Source organism: Phacochoerus africanus, chromosome 7 (assembly GCF_016906955.1).
Source record: "Phacochoerus africanus isolate WHEZ1 chromosome 7, ROS_Pafr_v1, whole genome shotgun sequence".
NCBI classification, from domain to species: Eukaryota; Metazoa; Chordata; class Mammalia; order Artiodactyla; family Suidae; genus Phacochoerus; species Phacochoerus africanus.
The window spans coordinates 14,224,573-14,249,231 of NC_062550.1; the positions used below are offsets into that span (position 1 = coordinate 14,224,573).

Below are 24,659 nucleotides of genomic sequence, written 5' to 3' on the forward strand. Positions count from 1 at the left end.
TTACAGTGGTCTCTCAATTTTCTACTGTACAGCAAGGTGATCCAGTCACACATACACATATACATTCTTTTTCTCACATTATCCTCCATCATGCTGCATCATAAATGACTAGATATAGTTCCCAGTGCTATACAGCAGTCTGTCATTGCTTATCCATTCCAAAGGCAATAGTTTGCATCTATTAAATCCAAATTCCCAGTCCATCCCACTCCCTCCCTCTCCCCCTTGGCAACCACCAAGTCTGTTCTCCAAGTCCATGATTTTCTTTTCTGTGGAAAAGTTCATTTGTGCCATATATTAGATTCCAAATATAAGTGATATCATATGGTATTTGTCTTCCTCTTTCTGACTTACTTCACTTAGTATGAGAGTCGCTAGTTCCATCCATGTTGCTGCAAATGGCATTATTTTGTTCTTTTTATGGCTGAGTACTATTCCGTGGTGTATATATACCACATCTTCTTAATCCATTCATCTGTCAATGGGTATTTAGGTTGTTTCCATGTCTTGGCTATTGTGAGTAGTGCTGCAATGAACATACAGGTGCGTGTGTCTATTTCAAGGAATGTTTTCTCTGGATATGTGCCCAAGAGTGGGATTGCTGGGTCCTATGGTAGTTCTATATTTAGTTTTCTGAGGTACCTCCATTCTGTTTTCCATAGTGGTTGTTGCTCAGTTCTCTTAGTCTCCTTTCCTCAGATTTGGAACCTAAGCTTGAATTTTCAGAGGTGGAGGAAGGTGGAGAAGGATTGTAACAAGTGTGGAGAGGTTATGAGGACACCTGAAGTCTCTGCCGTGGATGCAGATGTCAGGAAATCTGGAGCCTTCCCAGGCATGGCTGGGGTCAGGTCTGGGTGTGATGGATCAGCATGTGACCAAAATCATCAACATTGTCCTCCTTAGTCCACCTGGCTCTTGGAGAACAGGGGACTACTACAAAACAGCAGTCAAGTGGCTGAGAATAACAAGGTTTCTGCTTATTAACTTAGGTCTCAGGCAAAGCTCAGCTAAAATCTGTTGCCATGTCAGGCTTCTGCATTTTCATTTTGTTTTGGTTTTGCTTTGTACTTTCTAAAGCCTCACCTGCAACATATAGAAGTTCCCAGGCTAGGGATCAAATTGGAGCTACAGCTACCAGCTAACACCACAGCCACAGTAACACCAGATCAGAGCCGCATCTGTGACCTACACCACAGCTCACAGCAGCACCAAATCCTCAACCCACTAAGTGAGGCCATGGATTGAACCTGCATCCTCATGGATACTATTCAGATTCATTTCCGCTGCACCAAAATGGGAACTCCTGCTACTTCAGGCCTCTGCATGTTAAGAGAATTATTACACTTCCACAATGGTTAAAAGTCACTCAGTCTTTGCTCCCATCCCCATTAACACTGAAGCATCTAGTAATCTCCCAGCAAGGTTCACCTGTCCCGTCTCTACCATTTAATCATATGCTGTCCTTGATTTCCTCTCCAGTGCCAGCTGCCACTACGAGAAAGACCTGATATCAGAAACCCAAAGAATATAGCTGATAGTGAGTCTAAACAAGAAACTCCAGGGACAGCCTCCAGCCAGAATGTGTCAGTTCATATAGGACCAAAGGAGGCCTTCTTGCCCAGGCATGAAAGACACAGGGCTTGGCCCCAGTGCATCAGTGGAGACAGAAGGCAGGAAGGGGTTCATGAGGGTTGCAGGGAATTTTTACCCAACCTCATCTTTTGCCGCCATCTCATCATACTCCAGCCTTGGAGCCAATTGCAACTCTGCCACTTCCTCCAAGTATCAGGGAGAGCAGTGGTGATGGCCACCAGACCCAATTCACATGCATCGGCCAAAACCAAAACTTAATAGCTCCTGGAACTCAGAAAATAAGGGCAGCTCTGGTGTCAGGCTCAGCAGGATTCAGGGACTCAATGGTACAGACCGGCTGTTGTCTCCCTCCCTGCCTTGTTCCCAGTGGCACATCTGTTACAGATGGGATTCCTCCATGGAGCAGGGAAATGGTATTCATCAGCCCAGGTGACGTCACTCCAGCTTCACTGGCCACTCAGAGGATTGTGATGGGCCCATTGAACACCAGCGACGCAGTCCTTAGACCAGTTACCGCCCAGGGAAGTACTCTAATTGGAGAGTATTTTATCATGGGGTCTGTTTCTCCCCCCACCAAAAAATAGAAAGACACTGAGCAGATGAAACAAAACCAGCACAGTCCACTACACCCCTCACCTCAGGGATCTGTTCATTCAGTTGCAGGTGCAGTTCCTTCACCTGGAAACCCCCCCCTTTTTTTTAGGGCTGCTCCTGCGTCATATGGAAGTTTCCAGGCTAGGAGTCAAATTCTGAGCTCTAGCCGCCAGCCACAGCCACAGCCACACCGGATCCAGGCTGCGTCTTCAACCTCCACTTACAGCTCATGACAACACCAGATCCTTAACCCACTGAGCAAGGCCAGGGATCGAACCCACATCCTCATGGATGCTAGTCAGGTTCGTTACTGCTGAGCCACAATGGGAACTCCCTGAAACCCTTAAAACCCTGCCTGTGTGACAAACCCCTGCTTTTCCCTCATGGCCCAAGCCCTCTGGCACATATCCATCTACTCCCTCCCCAGACAGAGCGGGGCCACCATAGTGTTTTGTATGTGCTTCTGCTGTTTCACTCACATACTCATTTGTTCTTTTAGCAAATCCTTATCCTTTAGCATTGCACCCGCCTCCTCTAGGACTATGGTTTTGTGAGAGTAGGGATATGTCCCAGTCATTTCAGGACATCCAGCCGCTCCTGCCTGTCAGGGCCTGACACTGCTGGTGGCCACATCCTCGAATGTTAGAGTGACATACAGGAATTGGCTGTTCCCCCACTGTATAGGTTCTCTATACCAAAGTTCTCTTGGTATTGGGCATGGAGGGAGGAACTGCATGCTGGAGTCATTAATTTCTCTGCTTTCTATGCAAATCCCTCACATCCCAGGCTGTCTGGGAAGACATTGTGCATTCTGTACAGCAACCATTGGCAGAACTTGAACTGTGACACATGCCTGGCTTGCCCTAATACGTTACACACAGAGAGTGTTTATCTCTCACATATTGTATCTGAGAATCTTAAGTGGTCATGGGGTCCAACTTGAATTCCCTGCACTTAAGACTTTCTTGGTGATGCTAACATACCTCCAAGAACACAGGACTTGTTACCTTGTAAGGCAGCCCCCTAGTTATTAGGGGCCACATGTTTACCCCTGACTACTTTGGCCATCAGTCCTAATTCTCTTCTCTAGGACCACAGGGTCCTGGGACCACTATTCTTCCCAGTGGCCATTCTATTTCGTGTTCACTCATTCTTTCATGTGTACATGTGATCATTAATGCCGTCACTCATTTAAAAACATTGATAAGGTCTGTTTTGCCCAAGAGAGGCAGGTCCCCTGTTCTCATTAAGCTGACATCTTTACAGGGAGAGACAGACAATAAATAACCAAACAGATAAAACAGGAGAAACACAGTTGTCAAAAGAGCCATGGAGAAAATAGTGCAATATGAGGGTTGAGGAAATTTTCAGTAGAGCAAACAGGACAGATGACTTTCAGGAAATGAATTTGAGCCAATGAGTGATAAGAAGGAGGAACCTACACATAATTTGGGAAAAGAGCCTCTGGGGAGAGAATTAGGGGGAGGAGCAGTTGTCATTGTGGTGGAGAGGGAGGGGAAAAGTAGAAATGCGGATGGAGAGGTGGGCAGGGGCCAAGGTGAGGATCTGTCATTAGAAAGAGGGAAGCCTCTGAACTTTCTTTTGTGGTTCGGTGTGTTGAGAACCTGACATAGTGTCCGTGAGAATGTGGATTTGATCCCTGGCCTCAATCCTTGAAGATTAAGGGTCTGGTGTTGCTGCAAGCTGCAGCATAGCTTACAGATGCAGATGCGACTGGGATCCGGCGTTGCCATAGCCATGATGTAGACTGCAGCTGCAGCTCCAATGTGAACTCCCATATGCCTTAGGTACAGCCTTAAAAAGAAAAAAAGGAAATAGGGAAGCCTTCAGAAGTTTTGAGTAGGGACATGTATAATTTTGAAAGAGCACTTTGAAGGTAGAAGTTTGAGGTAGATTCTCAAATCCTTGAGGACAAATAGGAAGTGGCCATTACTTTATTTCAAAGATTAAGAAAGATCTGATTTAGAGGTGAGTTCTAGATGCCCTGGAGAGACAGCACAATAATATCTGGGACTGAGGTTGGATGGCCCAAGACAGGCCTTGAGACACTCCTCGTGGAAGGTGGTCTGGGAAGGACAGCTCCTTTTCCTAGAGAGCCAGATCTCCTCCACGCCCAGGCTGTGTTCTTCTTGAGTTCTCCACAAACATGAAACACTAGGAGGCTGGCCAGCACGGGACTTTTAATGACTTCCTCCTGGAGCAGAGTGGAGTTGCCCCAGTGAGGCACCAAGTATGCTGGCACTGTTGTCTGTGAGGGAAACTACACTGTTGGTAGAGCAGGCATCCCGCTGTTGGAACTGGGGCCCAGGAGGACCCTCAGAGCAGCAAAGCGGAGAGAAACATCACAAGCAAAAAACTTGGGAGCAGTGGAAAATGTATTTACATGTTTTATAAAGATTTCACAGCCATCAAAAGGCAAGGAACTTGGAAAAACTTTCCCACACATGACCAATGAAGGACAGTATCCTAAGACACAGAATTCACATCAGTGAGGAAACAGGGAGCCCCCACTTTTTTTAAATGGGGAAAGATGTGAGCAGACTTTTATAGAAAAGAAAAATCCATGTGGTTAATAAAAGAACTCAACCTAACTAAAATTAGAGAAATGCAAACTAAACCAGAAGTGGGATGCCAATTATCTTTGGGGGCAAATTGTTAATCAAATATAAAAATGTATTTTTTAAAAACTCTCTGCTGGTGAAGCTGCAGTGAGATGGATGTTATCGTGCTGTGGTGATGTGCACCTTTAAAAAGGGATGCTTTTCACAGAGGGCCCCAAACAAATTGAACCCAAAGAGGCCCACACCAAGACATATTATAATAAAAATGGCACAAGTTAAAGATAAAGAGAGGATTGCAAAGGCAGCAAGAGAAAAGAAAAGTGTTAATTATAAGGGAACCCCAATAAGGCTATCAGCTGATTTCTCTATAGAAACACTACAGGCCAGGAGGGAGTGGCAGGATATATTTAAAGCACTGAAAGGAAAAAATTTGCAACCTAGAATACTCTATCCAACAAGAATATCATTTAAAATAGAAGGGGAAATAAAGAATTTCTCCAACAAACAAAAGGTAAAAGAGTACGGCAATACAAAACCCATTCTAAAAGGAATACTAAAAGGGCTTCTCTAAATTAAAAAAAATAAATAAAAGAGGAAAACCTAAGATGGAGGAAACCACAATTGGAAAGCAATCACTTAAATAAGCCACCATACTGCTCTAAACATGAAGATGTTAAAAGAAAAAGAAAAGAAAAGACATCAAATTCATATAGTGTAGGCAAGGGAAGTAAGAAAACGTAGATTCGGAGTTCCCGTCGTGGCGCAGTGGTTAACGAATCCGACTAGGAACCATGAGGTTGCGGGTTCGGTCCCTGCCCTTGCTCAGTGGGTTCACGATCCGACGTTGCCGTGAGCTGTGGTGTAGGTTGCAGACGCGGCTCGGATCCCGTGTTGCTGTGGCTCTGGTGTAGGCCGGTGGCTACAGCTCCGATTCAACCCCTAGCCTGGGAACCTCCATATGCCGCGGGAGCGGCCTAAGAAATAGCAACAACAACAACCAAAAAAAAAAAAAAGAAAAAGAAAAAGAAAACGTAGATTCTTTTTCATTTTTTTTAAAGGATGTGTCTGAGCCTATATGATTATCAGGCTAAAGCAAGCAGATACAGGAAGAGGTTAACATACTTAAAAAACAAGGCAACCACAAATCAAAACCAAACATAGGAGTTCCCGTCGTGGCTCAGTGGTGAATGAATCCAACTAGGAACCATGAGGTTGTGAGTTCAATCCCTGGCCTTGCTCAGTGAGTTAAGGATCCGGCATTGCCGTGAGCTGTGGTGTAGGTCGCAGATGCAGCTCAGATCCCGCATTGCTGTGGCTCTGGCATAGGTCAGCGTCTACAGCTCTGATTAGACCCCTAGCCTGGGAACCACCATATGCTGCAGGTTCGGCCCTAGAAAAGGCAAAAAAAAAAAAACAGACATTACATTCACAAAAATTGAAAAGTATTCAAACATAAAGTAAATGGAAATTGTCCAACCACAAAAAGAAAGGAAGAAAAGAGAAACATAGAATCAACTGGAAAACAAGGTATAAAATGACAATAAAATACATATCTATCAATAATCACCTTAAATGTCAATGGACTGAATGCTCCCATCAAAAGACACAGAGTGGCAGATTGGATAAAAAAGCAAAAACCTTCAATCTGCTGCCTCCAAGAGACTCACCTCAGGGCAAAGGACACTTATAGATCGAAAGTGAGGGGATGGGAAAAGATATTTCATGCCAATTGACCAGACAGGAGATAAGGAGTTGCAATATTCATATTGGACAAAATATGAAGGCCATAAAGAAAGACAAAGAAGGACATTATTTGATGGTTAAAGGATCCATACAAGAAGAGGATATTACAATTGTCAATATACATGACCCTCATATAGGAGCACCCAGATACCAACAACAAATATTAACTGACATAAAAGGAGAAATTGGTGGGAATACAATCATAGTAGGACACTTTAACACCCCACTGACATAAATGGACAGATCCTCTAGGCAGAAAATCAGTAAAGCAACAGAGATTCTAAAGGAAACAATAGAAAAGTTAGACTTAACATTTTCAGGACATTACATCCAAAAAAAATCACAATATACTTTCTTCTCAAGTGCACATGGAACATTATCAAAAGTTGATGACATATTGGGACACAAAGCTAACCTCATCAAATTTAAGAGTATGGAAATTATTTCAAGTATCTTCTCTGACCAAAATGGCATGAAATTAGAAATCAACCACAGGAAAAGAAGTGAGAAAAAACCTACTACATGGAGACAAACAACATGCTACTAAAAAACCAATGGATCAATGAGGAAATCAAGAAGGAAATTAAAAAATACCTCAAGACAAATGATAATGAAGACACAACCACTCAAAATCTATGGGATGCTGCAAAAGCAGTGCTCAGAGGGAAGTTCATAGCAATACAGGCCTTCCTCAAAAAAGAAGAAAAATCTCAAGTTGACAACTTAACCCACTACCTAAATGAATTAGAAAAAGAGGAACAAGCAAAACCTAAAGTCAACAGAAGGAAGGAAATCATAAAGATCAAAGAGGAAATAAAATAGAGATTAAAAAAACAATAGACAAAGCAATCAAACCAAGAGCTGGTTCTTTGAAAAGTTAAACAAAATAGACAAACCTCTGGCTAGACTCACCAAGAAGAGGAGAGAAAGAACCCAAATAAAATAAGAAATAAAAAAGAAGTCACAACAGATACTACAGAAATACAAAAAAACCGTAAGAGAATGCTATCAACAATTATATGCCAACAAATTCGACGACCTAGAAGAAATGGACATCTTTCTAGAGACCTACAGCCTGCCAAAACTGAATCAAGAAGAAAGAACAGACTGATCACTAGAAATGAAATTGAATATGTCATAAAAACACTCCCTACAAATGAAAGTCCAGGATCAGATGGCTTCACAGGAGAATTCTACCAAACATACAAAGAGGAACTTATACTCATCCTCCTTAAACTTTTTCAGAAGGTTGAAGAAGAAGGAACACTCCCAAAGACATTCTGTGATGCCACCATCACCCTAATTCCAAAACCAGACAAAGATACAACCAAAAAAAGAAAGCTATCGACCAATATCTTTGATGAATTTAGACACAAAAATTCTCAACAAAATTTTAGCCAACCGAATCCAACAACATATAGAAAAGATCATACACCATGATCAGGTGGGATTCATCCCAGGTTCACAAGGATGGTTCAACATACACAAATCAATCAACATCATACACCACATTAACAGAAGAAAAGTCGAAAACCACATGATCATCTCAATAGATGCGGAAAAAGCATTTGACAAAGTCCAACATACATTCATGATAAAAACTCTTACCAAGGTATGTATAGAGGGAACATTCCTTAACATAATCAAAGCCATTTATGAAAAACCCACAGCAAATATAATACTCAATGAAGAAAAGCTGAAAGCCTTCCCACTAAAATCTGGAACATGACAGGGATGTGCACTCCCACCACTGCTGTTCGACATAGTTTTGGAAGTCCTAGCCACAGCAGTCAGACAAACAAAAGAAATAAAAGGCATCCAAATAGGAAGAGAAGAGGTAAAACCGTCACGGTATGCAGACGACATGATACTATACATAGAAAACCCTAAGGACTCAACCCAAAAACTACTTGAACTGATCAACAAATTCAGCAAAGTAGCAGGATATAAGATTAACTTTCAGAAATCAGTCACATTTCTGTATACTAACAATGAAACTTTAGAAAAGGAATACAAAAAACATAATACCTTTTAAAATTGCACCCCAAAAAATCAAATACCTGGGAATTCACCTGACCAAGGAGGTAAAGGAGTTATATGCTGGGAACTATAAAACATTAATCAAGGAAATTAAAGAAGATGTAAAGAAATGGAAAGATATTCGATGCTCCTGGGTTGGAAAAATTAATATTGTAAAAATAGCATACTACCCAAAGAAATCTACAGATTCAATATAATCCCTATCAAATTACCCATGACATTCTTCACAGAACTGGAACAAACAATCCAGAAATTTATATGGAACCGCAAAACACCCAGAATTGCCAAAGCAATTCCAAAGAACAAAAACCAAACAGGAGGCATCTTTCTCCCAGACTTCAGGCAATATTACAAAGCTGCAGTAATCAAGACAGTGCGGTACTGGTACCAAAACAGACAGACAGACCAATGGAATGGAATAGAGAACCCAGAAATAAACCCAGACATCTTTGGTCAATAAATCTTTGACAAAGGAGGCAAGAATATAAAATGGGGAAAAGACAGTCTTTTCAGCAAGTATTGCTGGGAAACCTGGACAGCTGCATGCAAATCAGTGAAACTAGAACACACCCTCACACCATGCACAAAAATAAACTCAAAATGGCTGAAAGACTTAAATATAAGACAGGACACCATCAAACTCCTAGAAGAGAACAAAGGCAAAACACTCTCTGACATCAATATCATGAATATTTTCTCAGGTCAGTCTCCCAAAGCAATAGAAATAAGAGCAAAAATAAACCAATGGGACCTAATTAAACTGACAAGCTTTTGCACAGCAAAGGAAACCCAAAAGAAAACAAAAAGACAACTTACAGAATGGGAGAAAATAGTTTCAAATGATGCAATGGACAAGGGCCTTATCTCTTAAAATATACAAACAACTTATACAACTCAACAGCAAAAAAGCCAACAACCCAATTGAAAAATGGGCAAAAGACCTGAGTAGACATATCTCCGAGGAAGATATACAGATGTCCAACAAACACTTGAAACAATGCTCAACATCACTGATTATTAGAGAAATGCAAATCAAAACTACCATGAGATACCACCTCACACCAATCAGAATGGCCGTGATTAATAAGTTCACAAATAACAAATGCTGGAGGGGGTGTGGGGAAAAGGGACCCGTCCTGTGCTGTTGGTGGGAATGTAAACTGGTACAACCACTATGGAGAACAGTATGGAGGTATCTTAAAAAACTATACATAAAAATACCATATGACCCAGCAATCCCACTCTTGGGCATATATCTGGACAAAACTACTTGAAAAAGACACATGCATCCGCATGTTCATTGCAGCACTATTCACAATAGCCAAGACATGGAATCAACCCAAATGTCCACTGATAGATGATTGGATTAGGAAGATATGGTGTATATATAATATACACAATGGAATACTACTCGGCCATAAAAATGAACAAAATAATGCCATTTGCAGCAGCATGGATGGAACTAGAGACTCTCATCCTGAGTGAAGTGAGAAAGAGAAAGATAAATACCATGTGACATCACTTTTATCTGTAATCTAATATACATAAAGGAAACTTTCCACAGAAAAGAAAATCATGGACTTGGAGAATAGACTTGTGGTTGCCAAGGGGGAGGGGGAGGGACTGGAAGGGACTGAAAACTTGGGGTAAATAGATGCAGAATGTTGCCTTCAGGATGGATGAGCAGTGAGATCCTGCTGTGTAGCACTGGGAACTCTGTCTAGTCAGTTATGATGGAACACGTAATGTGAGAAAAAAGAATATATATATGTATGTGTAACTGGGTCACCATGCTGTACAGTAGAAAAAAATATATAAGTAAATGACTTTTTAAAAAGAAAAATAAATAAATAAATAAGGGATGCTTCTTTTTTGTTTGTTTTCATCTTTAAAGTTTTGTTGACTTCTACTTGATTTACAATGTTGTGATAATTTATGCCATACAACAAAGTGATTCAGTTATACATGTACACACATCTACTCTTTTTCAGATTCTTTTCCCACATAGATTATTACAGAATATTGGGTAGAATTCCCTGTGCTGTACAGAAGGTCCCTGTTGGCCAATTTTTGAGTGCCTTTAAAAAAGTTTATACCGTTTACCCCAATAGTCTCTCTTCTTAGATGACCCTATCTTAAGGAGATATTTTTAATGCGTTTTTAAATTAAAGTATAGTTAATTTACAGTGTTGTGCCAATTTTTGCTGTACAGCATAGTGATCCAGTCACACACACACACACACACACTCTTTTTCTCATACTATCTTCCATCATGTTCTATTCCAAGAGATTGGATATAGTTCCCTGTGCTGTACAGTAGCACCTTATTTCTTGTCCATCCTAAATGTAATAGTTTGCATCTACCAATGCTAAACTCATACAACTCAACAACAGCAACAACAACAAAAACAAACAACCCAATTGGAAAATGGACAGAAGACCTAAAAAGACATTTCTCCAAATTACGGAAATAGTTCTAAATGAAGAGGTTGATTTGTGTGCCAAGACGTGCATGTGTGAAATATTGGAAATAGGATACTTTATAATAACAGATGATTTATTGGCTTAATTTGGTATATCCATTTGGCACACTATTAGGCAGCCACTAGAAATGATATTTTTGAAGATATTTTGATAGGGAAAATACATTGTAATGTGCAGAAAACAGCAAAATCGTAATTAGTAGAAAGCATGAAATCAATTTTTAGTACGAATGCATATTATATGCATAAAAACAGATTACTGGATCACAGTGTACATGTAAGGAAACACATAGAAAGGTTATTAGAATTTTCCCTGAGTTGAGAATTACAGGTAATTTTGTTTACTTCTTTGTTTTCCAAGGGTGGGCTGTTGGTTTTTTGTTTGTTTGTTTTTGCTTTTGCACAATGAACATATATTAATTTAAAAATAAGATAAAAATATAAAATGGTTATAAGTCAGGTCCCTACGAGACACATGCCCCCCTTCATCCCTTCTTCCATTTCTCTTGCTCTAAGACCTAGCAAAGTGGAGGGCAAAGAGCAGGAGGCAGGAGGTGATCAGGGAAGCAGGTGCAGCCTTCAGCTGTGCCACAGTTTTGCTGGGTGACCTGGAACATGTCCTTGCCTGGCTACATGGCTCGATATCTGCATCTGTAAAATGCTCTGGTGGTACTGGTTTGTCTCTAAGATTGCAGTAGGGATGTACACATTGTAGTTCTAAGCTTCTAACCCTACCCTAAGCTTAATCACAGTGACATCACTGCCTGTTCACATGAGCACAATGCCACCTACACCCAGATGTCACCATCCACATGGCCATCCTCAGGACCAGTTACAACTTAGCCAGGGAGACCCTTGCCCTTCCCTCTGGGAACAAGGAGGTGATGTTTGTGTACATCCTTCATTCCTTCAGCATGTCCTTATTATGCCCCTGCTCCCAGGCACCAGCCCCTGGGGGCACCATAAGCCCCAAGCTCAGAGATTCAAAAAGTGTCTTCACTGGGGCCAAGTCCTTTCCCTTTGAGAGCTCTTTTAATTTACATTTGGATTATTTTAAAGAGATACAGTTTATTTGAAGCTAAGTGTCTGACTCTGGATGAGCCAAATGGATCACACCATTTTGAATGTAAATCACCTACGAATGTTGAGTCTGATTTTCTTATGTGACTTAGAATTAAGGAATCCAGAAACAAGTGGATCCATGGCAGCATGAATGAAACAGTGTGTGAATCCACCTGGAGCCATGTAATAGAGGGAAGAGCATGTGGAGTTGGAGCCAGGTGACCTGGTTCAGACGGGCTCTCCTGCTTCCAGTTTTGTGAGTTGGGGAAGTTCATGACTTCTCTGACGTGCAGTGTTCCCACCTGTAAAATAGAGAAATAATCCCAACCTTACCCAGGTCTGCTTGTGAGCATTAATCAGGATCGTATCTCCAGAGGGACCTGGCAAATAGCCTGTTGTGTTCTTACCATTGCAGAGGTACTCTTCCTGCTTTACAGAGGTTGCTATTTGTGAGGACTCAGTGACACATGCATCCCCTAGAGTGCCCAGTAAAATCGCAGTATAATCTCTGAATTGATGACAAAAGAAATATTTGTTCAATGTGGAAAATTTAGAAAACAGCCTTAAAAAGAACTAGAAGAAAGCCTGAGTTGTTTTCAGTGCTTGTACTTTGCAGTTGCTATGCGTTAGCATCTGATCCTCATCCACACAGGCCCACCCTGTCCCTGTTCTGAACTGAGGTGCCATCCCCAGGGGGCTGTGGCTCAATGCTCTGATTGTTCCATCAACGTGAGGTACTGCGAGGTATGTTAACACTGCTGTTGGCCCCTCTCTTGGCAGATCCTTCAAGCCAGACTTCATCCTTGTCCGCCAGCATGCCTACAGCATGGCCCTGGGCGAAGACTACCGCAGCCTGATCATCGGCCTCCAGTACGGAGGGCTGCCTGCCGTCAACTCCCTCTACTCTGTCTACAACTTCTGCAGCAAGCCGTGGGTGGTAGGTGCCGGGCGAGGCTGACCTGGAAGGAAGGGGAGGCAGTGTCTGGCCTCCAAGCCCTGAAGTGGACCCATTCCCCAGCATGGAGGCCTAGTAATAAAAGGAGTCTTTTTAAAGCAACTCAATAAAAAGCTTGGATCCCAAACCCCTTCTTGTAATTATTGCCTAATAGATATTATATAGTGTATTATGACACAGTGTTATTTTATAATAATGCTAGTGTTAAGAGGGGGGTACCATACTGCTCATACTGATATTTGAGAGTATCATTTTTGTTAAAGCTCAGTACTGTTTACTGAGCACTTACTGTGTCCTAGAAAACTGTGCTGCCTGGTGCTCACACTGTTGCTATCCTATGAAGAGAGCATCATTATTCTATCTTACAGAGAAGTAAGATCAGCTTTAGGGCCGTTTTGGAACTCCCCAGGGTCATGTAGCCGGTGAGGGGTGAAATCTTCTTTCTCTAACACCCAAGTTTCAATCCCTCCCCCACTTTTATTCATTAGTTTTATGTTCATTCATTTGATTGGACTGTCCATCCAAATATTACCTATAAGAGAAGGTTTTCCTAAAATACGACCCCTTCACTCCCCCAAATACTCTGCTTTATTTTTTTCTCCAATACTTATCTCCATCTAGAATGATCTATTTATTCATTCATCTGTATTATCTGGCTCCCATACTTGAAGTAATCCATTGTGCCACAAATATTTATTGAACACCTGCTGTGTTTCAGGGACTATTGAAAGTCCTAGGAAGTTGGCAGTGAGCAAACCAGACCAAAACCTCTGGATCCTACATTCTAGTGAGCAGGGACACATGCAGTATGTTAATAAACATGCCACTTATTTTATATGGCATCTGATAAGTGTCAAGGGGGAAACAAAGCAGAGATGGGGAAGAGAAAATGTAGGGGTTGGGAGGTATGTGGAATGTGCTCCATCTCATCCACATCTTAGCCATGTCTTCTCTTCTTGTCTCTCTGGTTGGTCTCCTGGTGATAGGGCAGTGGTTAAAAACAGGGGCTCTGGAGCCAGACTGCCTAAGTCCTGGCGCCTCCATTTATGAGCTGTGTAGCCTTGAGCAATTTGCTTGACCGCTCTGACTTTATTTTCCATATTTGTAAAAGGATGATAAAAATAAGGCCTTCCTGAGAGGGTTGTGAGTTAACACATGTAAAGTGCTTAGAATGTTGGGGGCATTAAATACACACTCAATAAATGGTGACAGCTACTCTTGTCAATAGTACTAAGAATGAGGTCTCTGCAGAGTTGGCACTCAATGTATATTGAGTGCATACATGCATTAATTTAATTGATATGGATAATCTTTAACCACTATTGCCATGGCTTTGGTCTCCGTCTCATTCTTTCCTAACTAAGCTTTTCGGCTTACAACATCTCAGAAAGGATCCTAGGAGTTCCTGATGTGGCTCAGTGGAAATGAATCCAACTACTATCCATGAGGATGTGGGCTCAATCCCTGGCCTCACTCAGTGGGTTAAGGATCCAGCGTTGCCATGAGCTGTGGCAAAGGTTGCAGACACGGCTTGGATCTTGCTTTGCTGTGGCTGTAGCGTAGGCTGGAAGCTACAGCTCAAATTTGACCCCTAGCCTGGAAACTTCCATATACTGCAGGTGCGGCCCTAAAAAGCAAAAAAAGCAAGGAAGCAAGAAGAAAGGATCCTAGATGATATTAGTTCACCCTTCTTTTTTTTTCCACATAGTCATGGTGCTAGTAGCAACTATCACTCATTAATATTAGCTGTGCTGTGCTGAGCTCTTAACATGCATATTATATTTAATTTTCAAACCATCCTGATGAGTAGGTATTTCTAATATCTTCTATTATTGTACGGATGAGGCTACTGAGCCTCACGTAGTCAGTAGGGTGAAGCTAGACATCTCAAAACTTGTGTGCTTGATTATGGAATTACTCTTCTTCTCTGGACTTCAGTTTCTTTATCTATAAAACAAGGGACCCTCCCATCATTTCCCATATTTCTGAGGTCCCTCAAACTCACTAAATTGATACCATGTGGTACCACAGCTGCAGGCTATAACCCAAGAGTTTGCAGATCAATCCTGGCCTAATGCAGAAAGTTGCTAAGTTACCTGTTCTGTGTGAGTTCTTAGTATCTTATTCCTTCTTCCTGATCAGAATCTACCTTGCTCTTCCCTGCTTATGTCCAACTTTCAGACTTCTGATGGTCTGTGATAGATCACTTTCTAGCCTCCTCTCTCACTGTCCCTGGCACCCAAGGCCATAGCCATGGCAGCTACTGTCTCCAGGGGACAGTTCTTGTCTACAAAGTGTTCTTTCATTGCTCACCTGGAGTGCCCTTCTTTCTTCTCTGTCATCTGCTCCAAGGAGCTGTCCTCACCCCCACTCTGTCACTCCTCCAGGTCCACAACCCCCTTCCTTTCCTCCAGCAAGACCTTATTATCTCAACCATCTGCCCATAGGCTGGCTTTCCTCCATGTCTGGACTGCCATGTTCAGCATGTAGCCCCAATATTAAAGTGCAGTGCCTGGTACAGAGTGAGATCCCAGGGATGCTGAGAGAGGTGGGCGATGGAGGAGAATCTTAAGTCTCAGGTCTGCCTTTTCGGAGGTTACCTTGTATCTCCAGAACAGTAGCTACTTCCATGGCAAAATAAGGAAGCTGCGGGGGTGGGGGGAAGCACGGCATGGAAGGGATGCAGTTCACCCTATTGGAAGTGAGTAGGGTTGTAAAAGCAGAGAAAATAGTGCTAATATAGCCAACATTGAAGTGTACCTATGGACCAGGCCTTGCTTTTAATACACTGTATATTTAATTTTTACAACAATCCCATCAAGTGGGATCTCTTGTTTTCTCCATTTACAAATGAGGAAACTGAAGCTCAGAAACCTGAAGTGACTTTCCAGGTTACACAGCTAGTAAGTGGTAGAGGATTTGAACCCAGAGTCTATACTATACTATGCAATATGCCTCTCAAAAAAGAAGGTCACTGCAGGCAGGAAACATGGCATGAAGGTCAGCAAGTTGTGCTTGTGTGAAATGCTAAGAGTGTAGTAAATGCTGATTAAATGTGATTGAACAGAACTTAGTGGGCCTGATGAGAACGAAGGGGTTGGTGCAACCAGATGATAGAGAGGATGAGTGTCTGGCCAAGGACTCTGGCCTTTATCCCATCAGCTCAGAACAGACAGATGCTTTGAGGCCTGGGATCAAGGAGGTTTTTCCATACTGTTTAGCAATGGTTGACCAATGTTCTCTCATCTTTTGTCCTAGTTCTCTCAACTTATTAAGATCTTCCATTCCCTGGGTCCTGAGAAGTTCCCGCTTGTGGAGCAAACATTTTTTCCCAACCATAAGCCAATGGTGAGTGCCTTTTTTAACTTTGCTTATTTTTGTGATACAGAATAAACACAGATATCCATGTTTTCAAACCATTTGAATGGAGGAAGTGGGCTTAGGGGCTGCTCCATGACCACATAGACTCTAAAGAATAGCTGTGACATCCTATAGGAATACTGGACTTTCCTAGAGAAAGAGTCAGGTCTCCAGGTGAAAATTCAGGCACTATAGCAGATATCAAAGATGGACAGTATTCTTTGGGACATCCAGAATTTTCAGCAAATCAGGGGGAACTTGAGCTGGCACGTTGGAACCAAGGGTTGATAATAAAGTGAAAGTTGTTCACTTGAGCCCTGTGGAGAACCTGGTTTCAACTCTTATTTCAATAAAAGCAGTAATATTTTATTTGCATTGATCATTGAAGGGAAGTTTCCTTGTGCATTCTTTTTGCATTATAGCTTTTGAATATACCTGAGGTTGCATCTTGGAAGTGGTTGGAACTTTTTTGGAATATGTGGGATGGCTTCCCATTTGGATGGTGGAAAAGATGAATGTCTTTTTGGATGGGGCGAAGAGCTCTCCATCCTGCAGCCAGAAGTTGAATGGAAGAATTCTGGGCAGCTCAGATAACCTGTGACACACCTGCTTGTATGGTCAGTGGTCTTGTTGAACTGGTCAAAGGAATGCAGGGCCATGGCCCCATACATGCCTTGCAAGGAATGTGAGTCTTGGGGAGCAGAATAGTTGATAGGGTATCCAGTAATCCCTGATGGGGATGATGGCCTGCTGGTAGACCCTGAGCTTAGACTGCTGAACCCAACAATCCTGTTTGGAGACACTGATGGGTGTCTCCAGGTGGGGAACAGTCTAGCCAGGCAGAAATGTTTCTCACTGATTATCTTCCCCTTATATCTGGTCCACTGAGAGGAGTCATAGAATCCAGCATGTACTGATTAGAATAAGAACAGTAAGTGGAACCTGGCATATTCCAGTATAGTGACAACACAGTGGAGAAAATTCAGGGTTTAACATCAAACCAGTCTGAGTTCGAGTCCCAGTTCTTCCTGTTGACTAGGTCTTGGGTCTCTGTGAGCCTCAGCTGAAAACCATGGATGATAGTGAAACCACCTTATGGGATGGTTGAGGTTTAATGTGATCATGTGTGTAGGGTGCTGTGCCTGACATACAATAGGTTCTCCAAGTAGGGTAGCTTTAAAATAGGGGGAAAGCTATACCCTGGAACATTGTCAACAGTGGAATGAACATTGGTGAGGGGTCTGCAGCTAACCCAGCCTATCGAGGGTGACAGGCCCAGTTGTAAGTTCAGGGAGGGGTTGGCTGGCTGTAGTGAGTTCCTGGCATTCCCGACTAGGCCAAGCCATACTCGGAATTTCAGGCAGGCATTTGGCATTGAACACTGCTATTTGAGCCTCCCCCATCCCCCCTGACTTCCACCATGTTGAGATTCTTAGGAAGAAAACAGGGAAGGTCAAGTCAGGGCCCCAGTCTGGGAATACCTGTGCCACTAATAGGCAACTAGAGGTCCAGTTTCCCTGGCCATTGAATCAGGGAGCAAGGTCAGGGCTGGATTAGTAGCTGGGAGGAACTCTAGGGTCCACTCTGGAAAAGGCACCTGCCTTGGAAAAGGGCTGGGGCAGGGTGGGCCCACACTGTAGAAGTGAGCGGGGCGGGGGGTGGGGGAGCGTGCACAGGCTGGGAACCACAGCAGGCAGGACCCGGCTTCCGAGGCCCCCTGTGGTCTCTCTAACCCCCAACGGCGGTCAAGACATAGGAGGCAAGAGACTGAAGGTATGTGATAGAAATAAAACCACTTTACTGTTTAGAATAAAGGACACACTATAAAAAGTGAACATTATGCAACATTACAAGACAATATACATTCACGGAATATAAAATTCATAAATAACATGGAGGAAAACTGTAAACAGTGCTACAAAATTTAGCAACAAATACATTCCTTCCAGACAGGGTTTTCTCTGGTTGGTTTCTCTCCTTCACTTCTGGGTCTCAGGACAGCAGACTGGCTGAGGAGGAAGGTGGGGACATAAGGGGATTTACGAAGCCTCGCCCCTTGGAGGATGAGTCCTCCTCATGCTTCCCAAGCAAGAGCCAATTTGGAAGTTATTAGTATCCATCCCCCCAGCACTGCCCCTATTTTTTTTGCTTTTGCCATCAGATTTTTAAGTGTTTTTCCTGTGTAAAATTATTTCAGTGATATTTTTACTTTAGCAGCCAGGAGCCAAATACTTGGGCGTCATTTTGGGGTAATTCATATTGTTGATTGGCAAGCACATGACAAAAGGCAGGATCAGGGAGAGTCTTGTCTCCTAGGGACCACAGTGTCTCTGAGACAGCTGTTCCAGCAAGTCATTTGATTTTTAACTGCTCAAGAACCATGGTATGAAAGATGGTGCTCATGGGCTGTATCTTGACCATTGTGATGTTGGGGCTGGGGCTGGGTCAGGATAAAGCACAGAATTCTTATCCACCCTGGCCAAATGGAGCACTGGCCTGAGTAGCGAGAGCATGGGTGTGGTGCTTCCTGGATGGGGAGGCAGACGAGATGGCCAGAGGAGGCCAAGAGCTCTTGGAATCACAGCTCCCATGGCCCTGGACTGTTAGGAGAAATCATGGCTTCCCAGTGGGGTGGGCAAACAGATGGGGGAAAAAGGATGGGAATGCCCAGCAGACTGCCCAGGGCCAGTTGATGCAGAGCAAGGATGTGAATGTACTTGCTCTTGTTTCCCTCCTCCTTCCTACTCCAGAAAACACAAGGATGCCAATAGGAAGGAGGCTGGAGGAGTCTCAGGGGTTAGTTCCTTCTAGTTTCTCCAATTTGCCAGTCTGGCTGCCTGCACAGTAGAAGTATTTACCCTCCATTCCATTGTAGAATTTGATTCAGGAAAATGGCGGCATGTGGGTTTCATTTTTTTTTTCTCTTAAACACAATGTACACATATTACAGCCTACACATGACATAAGATTTAGCAAAATAAAACGTTCACGATATGAATGAAATACAGAAGTGTCTCAGCTACATAAATGACTTTAAATTATACAGTAAGTGAACAGGTGAAATAAACAAAGCTATAGCTTATAGAAAGCTCAAAAACCGCCCTCTGACAACATCACTTTGCAAAGGACCCTTCTTTAGGCCCAGGACCTGCTGTTCTCCTTGCCAGGGCCTGGCAGATGGGGCTATGGTTCCACCAACTTTTCAGCAAGGAAACTTCAGATGCTTCATACTCAGGCCTCACCCCAAGCCCCTCCTTGTGTGAGTGGAGTTGACCCCACCAGCAACCGAGAATAACCAGATGCCTCATGGAGGTCACACTGATGTCCAGTTGTCGGGGGGAGGGGGCATTTGTGCAGGTTGGGTCAGGGATTCTACCTTGTAGGACTCTGAGGTTCAAATAAAGAAAATCTTAAAACACCAGATCTGGGGCTCACCCCTTAAAACGCACTGGCCTGATCACCTCAGCTCCTTCTGCTTACACTGCCCCACTGAGAGGACAAAGCATCTCATTTCCTGTATGCCACATGTCACAACCACATGATGAAAGGTACTAGGTAATGAAATTGATCCTAAGGAAACCAGATGCCTCTACTGCCTTCCCACTCTGGAGTTCTGCCAACACTTTGCCTGGACATTTGTGTATGTGTGCAAGACAGTACAATGTGTTGTTTGCTTTTTTTTCCTCTTGTTTCAATTGGCAGCTCTGTTTCCTAAAGTGGAATGAACTGAAGATGCAAATACTAATAGAGGATAAATACCCATAATTTGAAAAGAGAGACAGAGCAATCATGTTAAATGTAACCATCCTACCATCTCCAATTCTGTAAAATATACATTATCACTTACTCTTGGCATCTCACTTTCAACACTAAAACTTAAAGTAATTTTATTTAATCAGAGAATTTATATTATAGTTTTATTTCAAAAACACAGCAAAAACCCTATAGCGGATTGCAGAGTCAGGCTTTCTCAGTGACCACCAATTTTAATTCTAGGAGGCGAGGACCTCAGATGGTGGCATTCACTCACCAATAAGCTGGAGGAAGGAAGCAAGTTGTCCCCAAACCTAGGAAAGGTGGCCATCTAAGGCAGGACATTGCAGCTTTTCTTCTTGCACCCAGACCCCTGACCCATACTAACTCTCATCTCCCATCTGAGCCAAGCCAGTAAGGCAGTTAAATGAAGGCCCCAACATGAAGCAGAAGAGGGATAGAGGTCAGATGACCCCAATTAGAGGGATGCTGAGGGTGCTCAGTATTTCAAATTTTAATTAAAATGAAAAAAGTCAACTTGGAATGTCATGATTTTCTTCAAACAAGCAATGACAACAAAATAGAAGAGACTAAACTATTGGCATATTTAACAGCATTGAACAGAATTCTGTGTCCTGTAAAAAAATTAGCTTATGTCCCCACATGGGTATATGCAAATGTGTATGCAAACACGTCCCCCCTAGGTGAGCTAAACGCTACTTTGGAAATAGTATTCTCTACCCAAATCTACTTGGCTATATCTGTGGATAGTGTACGGTGTGTATATTTCTCCAATTTACATAAAGGCAAGCTCCTGGCCAAGTCTACCAGAGTTTTCCAGGAGGAAATCTTGTGGGAGGCAGGGAGAGGAAAGACATTCATCTCAGTCTTTCACCTGAGCTTTTGTACAAGGCAGGCAAATTGCCTCCTGACCTCAGGCAGATGTTTAGGTCTTCACCAACTAAGAAAGTTCTGTTACTCTGGCCTGGCTGCTTGCTCCAGCCTCAGAAACATCTGGTCAACCCAAGCATCCCTGGGCTGGGGGAACTGCGTGTGTGCTGCGTCATCCAGACCCTCTTGCAGGTCCTTCCTTCCCTCCCTCCCTCTCCCATGCAGACACAGATAGCCAAAGTCTGGTTGGGACCTGCGGTAGCATCTCCTTGGTGTATAAGATCTTCTGCGTACCTTGAGTCTATCTGCTTGCTGCCCTTGACTGATTTGAAATACTTGGCTTTTCAGCAGCTTCCTTGTCTGTGTCCTTTATGTACTGGGGAAGAGGGAAGAGAAGGGCAAAGGGAGGAGGGCCTGGGAGATGGTGAGTTGGGGAAGAAGAAAGAGGAGTAGTATTACAATGCCCAAATGGGACAGTTTTTCAATTTTCGTTTTCCTAAAAAAATATAGATTATATTATCACGAAGAAGAGGAGTATACATTCCTCATTCTTTCTGGCATGGCACCAAAAATTCCCAGGTAGAAACAGGTGATGTCAAAACCAAAAAGAAGGGGAAGGGGGGGGCAGGAGGATGGTTCCAAATAAACTCCATATGACAGCACAGATTTTCCTTTAAGTGTTCGAAGTGCTAAATTTGCGAGAAAACAGGCACTAATTTCATTGTCATCATCTGGGAAGAGTTAGTGTCCAAGGGAAGCTCAGTGGGAAGGGAGGGAAGTGAGGTGGGGCAGGGTCTGGCACTCAGGGGTCTGTGGCATTGATGATGCTTTTGTCCGGGGGGGCCCATCCTCGGTACCAGCTGCAATAGCCACCCTTCTGCCGGATGCAGGCATAGTGTTTGGACTGGTAGCCCGGGTAGCCGAAATTGGAGAGCATGTCTGTCCAGAGACACTCATTCTTGGAGGTCACAAAGCAAGGCAGGTAGTAGCAGGATTTAATCTGCAATTAGATAACAACCAAAGGTCGGTGGACTCTGCCGTGGTGGACCTAGGCCTGAGGCTTGCCCCAGTCTGGAGTCAGAACCTGGGACCAATGTAAGTGGAGTCCAGCCACATCACTCTCTTAGTGAAAATAATATAAATAACACTTGCCAATACTTACTGAGCACCTACTGTGTACCAGACATTCTGCTAAGTGCTTCTATATTATTCTAATTCTCATAACAGATTTATCCCCCTTTTACAAATTAAAAAATAGAACTTCAGAGAGGTTAAGTAGCTTGCTCTAGGTCACACAGCCAGAAAGTGATAGAATTACTTTTGAGAGAGCTTTTCCCTGTCAAATGGTGACAGGTAAAAATGAGAGCTCTCAGCTGTTGTAGGGAATTAAGGAATTAGAATGATTAAAGCATGAACTGTAAAGTCTAGCTGCCCCAGGCTGGAAATCAGATTTACTGAGCTATGTGACTTAGGCCTATTTACTTAAGCTCTCTGGGCCTCTGTTTCCTCGTTTGTAAAATGGGGGTAACAGTAATTTAAACTATTTAATTAAAACTATAGTAGTTGTGGTCACTATTATCACCATTTTGCAGAATTGTATTAACTGAGAGAATGGCCCAGCTCCCTCCCACAGCAGCAAGACTGTGTGCCCTGACCCTGTGCTTGGGTCAAGGAGTCAGGCCAGGTTGAAGAGTAACCCCCTGCAGCAAGTGGTATCAGCAGTCCTGCGTCAGCTTGCCCACCTGGGGGTTCGCCAGTGGGTCAGCTGCCAAGTGGGTCCACTTGGGACTGCTTGTAAGGACCTGCCAGCATAAGGATCTTGTACTTGCCACAACCTTGAGCCGCGGGAGGGCGAAGGATTTTGAAGAGCCCTTGTGCCCTAGCAGTTATCAAGTGGGCAGCACAGATCACAGCAGAAAGGTATTCTTTCCTTGCCTTCTTCACTGCTCAGCCTGGGTGCAACATTCCTCACCACCCCTGCTCAGACCTGCCCCTCTGCCCAGGCCTGTCATGCATGTGCTTCCCAGCCCAACAACGCAGTGCCCAGCACTGCAAGAGCTGATGGCTCTGGGATTGGGAGCCAGCACTTCCCTTGGCTGTTATTGCTGTAGCTTACCTTGCAGTTACAACCCAGATGATATCGATAGTTCAGCCCCTTGCGCTGGGAGAGGGTGAGCTGGTCCCATCTCTCCACAAAGTTACACAATCCTGTGTACATCTTGCCATCATAGACACGGCCTAGAGGAGGAAAGGGATGACAAGGAGAAAGTTGCCAGTCCAGAACCCAGCCAAAAAGAAAAGAATTCATATCTACTGAGGAACCCCTTAGACCAGGACCTATGCTAAGTACTTTTCACTCCCATGATTTTATTTCATCCTGCCCAACACTTTTTAGGGTGAATTGTATCCTCATTTTCAAATGGGAAAAATGAAGCTCAGAGAGGTTAAATTATTTGCAGGTCTCGAATCTTATAAGCACTGGAGCTGGGAATGGAGATCAGCTGTTCACCTCCATGTCAATGGCTTTTAGTCTTGCTTTTGTTCTTGCCTTTCCTACACTGACTGTCTAATGGTTGACAGCATTCAAAGATAGACCTAATAGATTGACTATGATGTGGAGAGGAATAGGTATTAGCAACTTCTTTTTATTTATAGTGAAACAGAAATTGCAAAACTAGGAAATTTCCTCCCCAGAGGCAGTAGTGGAGCAGAGACTAAAAACCAGCCTCACTGGAGGAACCTCAAGATCCCACCACTGGCCAAGCAAGATGGACTCAACACTAGATGCTCCTCACAGTTCAGTGGTCTCATGGCCAAGGTTCTGAGGACACTCTGGGCCACTCCTCCCCCATCCTTCTCAAGTGAAGGAACAGTGGATCTCAGCCAAACCCTAACCCAGATGCTAGAATGAGCAATTACCTGTCAGCAGGTACTGGTACTTGTTGACTTCTAGCTTAAGGCCACAGAGACTTTCAGAAGCTTCTGTGTGGATGTACTGCACATGGGGCATCTTGGTGAAGCCTCGGTACATCTGTGGGCAGAAAGAATATGAGAGAAAGACCAGGGCTTAGGACACATGCTGTCATTTGAGCAGTGGGGTCTGATTCCCCTAAGAGGCCATTGTGTGGCCAATCACTGACCTACCTACCCCAGGGCCCCAAGTCCCGAGACAAGGCCACCTGCCCTTCTCTTATCTGAGCCATGGTTGGTGCCTTCCTGAAGAAAGCTTCCCATCCAGCCAATCACATCACACTTCCTATTCCACTTTATAGATGAGGAGCCTGAGGCCTGGGCAGGTTAAGCGGCTTGTCTAGAGTCACACGGTTGGTAAATGCCAGAGGCAGGAATCCAAGCAGAGGCATCTGCTCTTAACTATTACCCTACGCTGTCTCCCACTGCATCCTCACGAGTTCATGCCCAAGGGCCTCTGATGCAGGCAAATGCCATTTATAGCTCTTGTGCCTCCTTTATCAGCTTGCACTCAGAGCCACTGGTGTGAACATAACAGAGGCTGAACCCACTTGGTGATTCCAGGTCAAGTCCATGAGTGTTACATGGGCCTGGATCTGTCGAGACAACTGTTAACCATGTGAGTTGGTGGGG

General features: G+C 43.5%; 2 protein-coding genes across 2 annotated transcripts in view; one reads left to right on the forward strand and one right to left on the reverse strand.

Annotated features, from left to right (window-relative positions):
• Positions 1–16,781, forward strand: part of LOC125130732 (synapsin-3-like) — a 128,002-nt gene extending 111,221 nt beyond the window's left edge. Inside the window, exons 4-5 of the mRNA XM_047786452.1 lie at positions 12,878–13,034; positions 16,311–16,781. Of these exons, the coding sequence (XP_047642408.1) occupies positions 12,878–13,034; positions 16,311–16,445 (292 nt within the window). The 3' untranslated portion in view covers positions 16,446–16,781. The remainder of the gene's footprint in view (positions 1–12,877; positions 13,035–16,310) is intronic.
• Positions 16,782–18,186: 1,405 nt separating this feature from the next.
• Positions 18,187–24,659, reverse strand: part of TIMP3 (TIMP metallopeptidase inhibitor 3) — a 56,952-nt gene continuing 50,479 nt past the window's right edge. The window contains exons 3-5 of the mRNA XM_047786453.1: positions 23,976–24,087; positions 23,173–23,294; positions 18,187–22,056 (exon numbers count right to left, since the gene is read on the reverse strand). Of these exons, the coding sequence (XP_047642409.1) occupies positions 21,859–22,056; positions 23,173–23,294; positions 23,976–24,087 (432 nt within the window). The 3' untranslated portion in view covers positions 18,187–21,858. The remainder of the gene's footprint in view (positions 22,057–23,172; positions 23,295–23,975; positions 24,088–24,659) is intronic.